This window comes from Ananas comosus, linkage group 7 (assembly GCF_001540865.1).
Source record: "Ananas comosus cultivar F153 linkage group 7, ASM154086v1, whole genome shotgun sequence".
Classification (NCBI taxonomy): domain Eukaryota; kingdom Viridiplantae; phylum Streptophyta; class Magnoliopsida; order Poales; family Bromeliaceae; genus Ananas; species Ananas comosus.
Genome location: NC_033627.1, coordinates 2,101,072 through 2,103,139, shown reverse-complemented (window position 1 = coordinate 2,103,139; position 2,068 = coordinate 2,101,072). Strand labels below are relative to the sequence as shown.

The 2,068-nt window shown below is 36.9% G+C and overlaps 1 protein-coding gene across 1 annotated transcript; it reads left to right on the top strand.

Annotated features, from left to right (window-relative positions):
* On the top strand, nucleotides 356–1,224 carry LOC109713143. The gene has a single exon (XM_020237116.1). It carries the CDS (start codon nucleotides 414–416, stop codon nucleotides 1,095–1,097), a length of 684 nt encoding a protein of 227 aa, XP_020092705.1. The 5' UTR covers nucleotides 356–413; the 3' UTR covers nucleotides 1,098–1,224.

The window sequence follows — 2,068 nt, the reverse complement described above, 5'->3', positions numbered from 1 at the left end:
CTACGGCAGAACTAAACAGTAAATTCAGTTCCCCAAACGACTCCACCCTTACCCACCGTCCATTGCTGATCCATCAGAAATGGCCCCTCAATCCATTTCCCCTCTCCTCAGGCAACAACATGTATAGAAGCCCTATTTACTCACAAGATGTTGACACTCCCCACTCTCTCTAGATCTCAATTTTTTTAAAAAAAAAGAAAAATTAATTCCCACAAAAATTTCAAAAATAAAAGTAAAAAAATTTTTTTTTTTTTTTTGTTTCCTTTTGTCCTTTCCCCCTCCCCCTCTATAAAAAACCCCTCCTCAATCCTTCCCCATACTCCCTAAAATGAGAAACAAATCCCTTCCCCCTCCCCCCTCTCTCTCTCTCTCTCACACACACAGAAACACATACCAAAACTCTCACTCCAAATATGGAACAACAACAACAACAACAACAACAACAACAACAACACTACAAACCCCCACACAACCCCACTAAGCCCAAAACAAAAGCACTTCTCATAAAAGCCCAAAAGATCTCCCTCTCAATTTTGGTTATATCCCTCCCCCTCCTCTACATCTCTTTCCACCACATCCCCCCCTCCACTCTCCTCAAGGACACCACCTTTTGGTTCCTCATGTCCAACTCCCTCATCATCATCATCGTCGCCGACTCCGGCGCGCTCTCCTCGCCCGACGGCCCCTCCGACGACCCCTACGACGCGTACGCAACGCACAACAACAACAAGACGTCGACGGCGTGCTTAGTGTCGTGGCCAACTTCGTCGGAGATTTTATACAGAGAGAAGCACAACAAGAACCGAGAGATCATATCTCGGAGCCTTTCTGATGCAGCTGTTACAAAAAGCCCGTATGTAAAGGACAAGCCTGTTTCTTCGTCGTGCGAAGTGGTCGATAAAAGAATTGTTTGGAGCGAAAAAGATGTGGATAAAAGTATCGTGGTGAGTGAAATGCCCCGGTGCGAATTGAAGACGGAGAAGGAGAATGATCAGTATGCGAAATTGTCCGATGAGGAGCTTAACCGGAGAGTAGAGGAGTTTATTAGGAGATTTAATACACAGATTAGGTTACAATTGAGGAATGAGAGAATGTAAATTATTTTAGTACTAGTTAGCTAGGTTGCTATGTGTTTTGCGACATGTCATGTTCAAAACTGTGTTAATTATAGTGCAAGAAATTCCCTTATTAAAATTTCTTATCTAGATCTTGGTTTTGGATTTCCTTCTTTTGGTTTACAACTATTTGCTCTTTGGTGAATTTGATTTTTACGCTTAATTTTTGCAAGAGATCGTAAGCTATCTGTTTTTTTTTTTTTTTTTTTCTTAAATTAATTCAGTTAGATATGTGAAACAATTAGGGGCTGTTTGGTTCCTCAATCAGAAAACTTTTTTTTTCCAATTTTTTGTTTGTTTGGTTTAAAAGAATATAANAATTAGGGGCTGTTTGGTTCCTCAATCAGAAAACTTTTTTTTTCCAATTTTTTGTTTGTTTGGTTTAAAAGAATATAAGCATTTTTTGAAATCTTTTTTTTCATATTTCATAAAAAAAAAAAAAACTAGCATTTTATTTTTTGGATTTTTTTTGAGAACAAAAGCACTAATTTTTCATAAAATTTGAAAAAAAAAAAAAATTTCAGAACCAAACAAATAGAAAATTGAAAAAGCGTTTCTTCACGAAAAACTTATTTCTCGAAAAATATTTTTTCATACTTTTCCGCCGAACTAAACACTCCCTTAGACTTCGAATCTCGAAGCTTTGGTACGAACCATTAAATCCTTAACTATCTGCTGGTGCGAAAAAAAATGTATCTATCAATATTTACTTCTTTGATGATGTAATTGTAATTAGTTAAATGGTTTGTTTAAATCTTCCCAACTGGAAACCATATATCAGTAATTACTGCACTGATCTTACAGGGACACAATGAGAATTTATTATGTGTTTATCTGTAAAGCGTTTGCGTTTAGCTGTACGAAAAAGACTACAGTTGAAAGGAAAAGCACTACATAAAAAAATGATATATATTACGGTACTAAGACTTACGTATTTGTTTAGGTAGCGTTTA

Bases quoted from the DNA above. Each gene is read 5' to 3' on its own strand.
- LOC109713143 (XM_020237116.1), top strand. From the start codon at position 414: ATGGAACAACAACAACAACAACAACAACAACAACAACAACACTACAAA.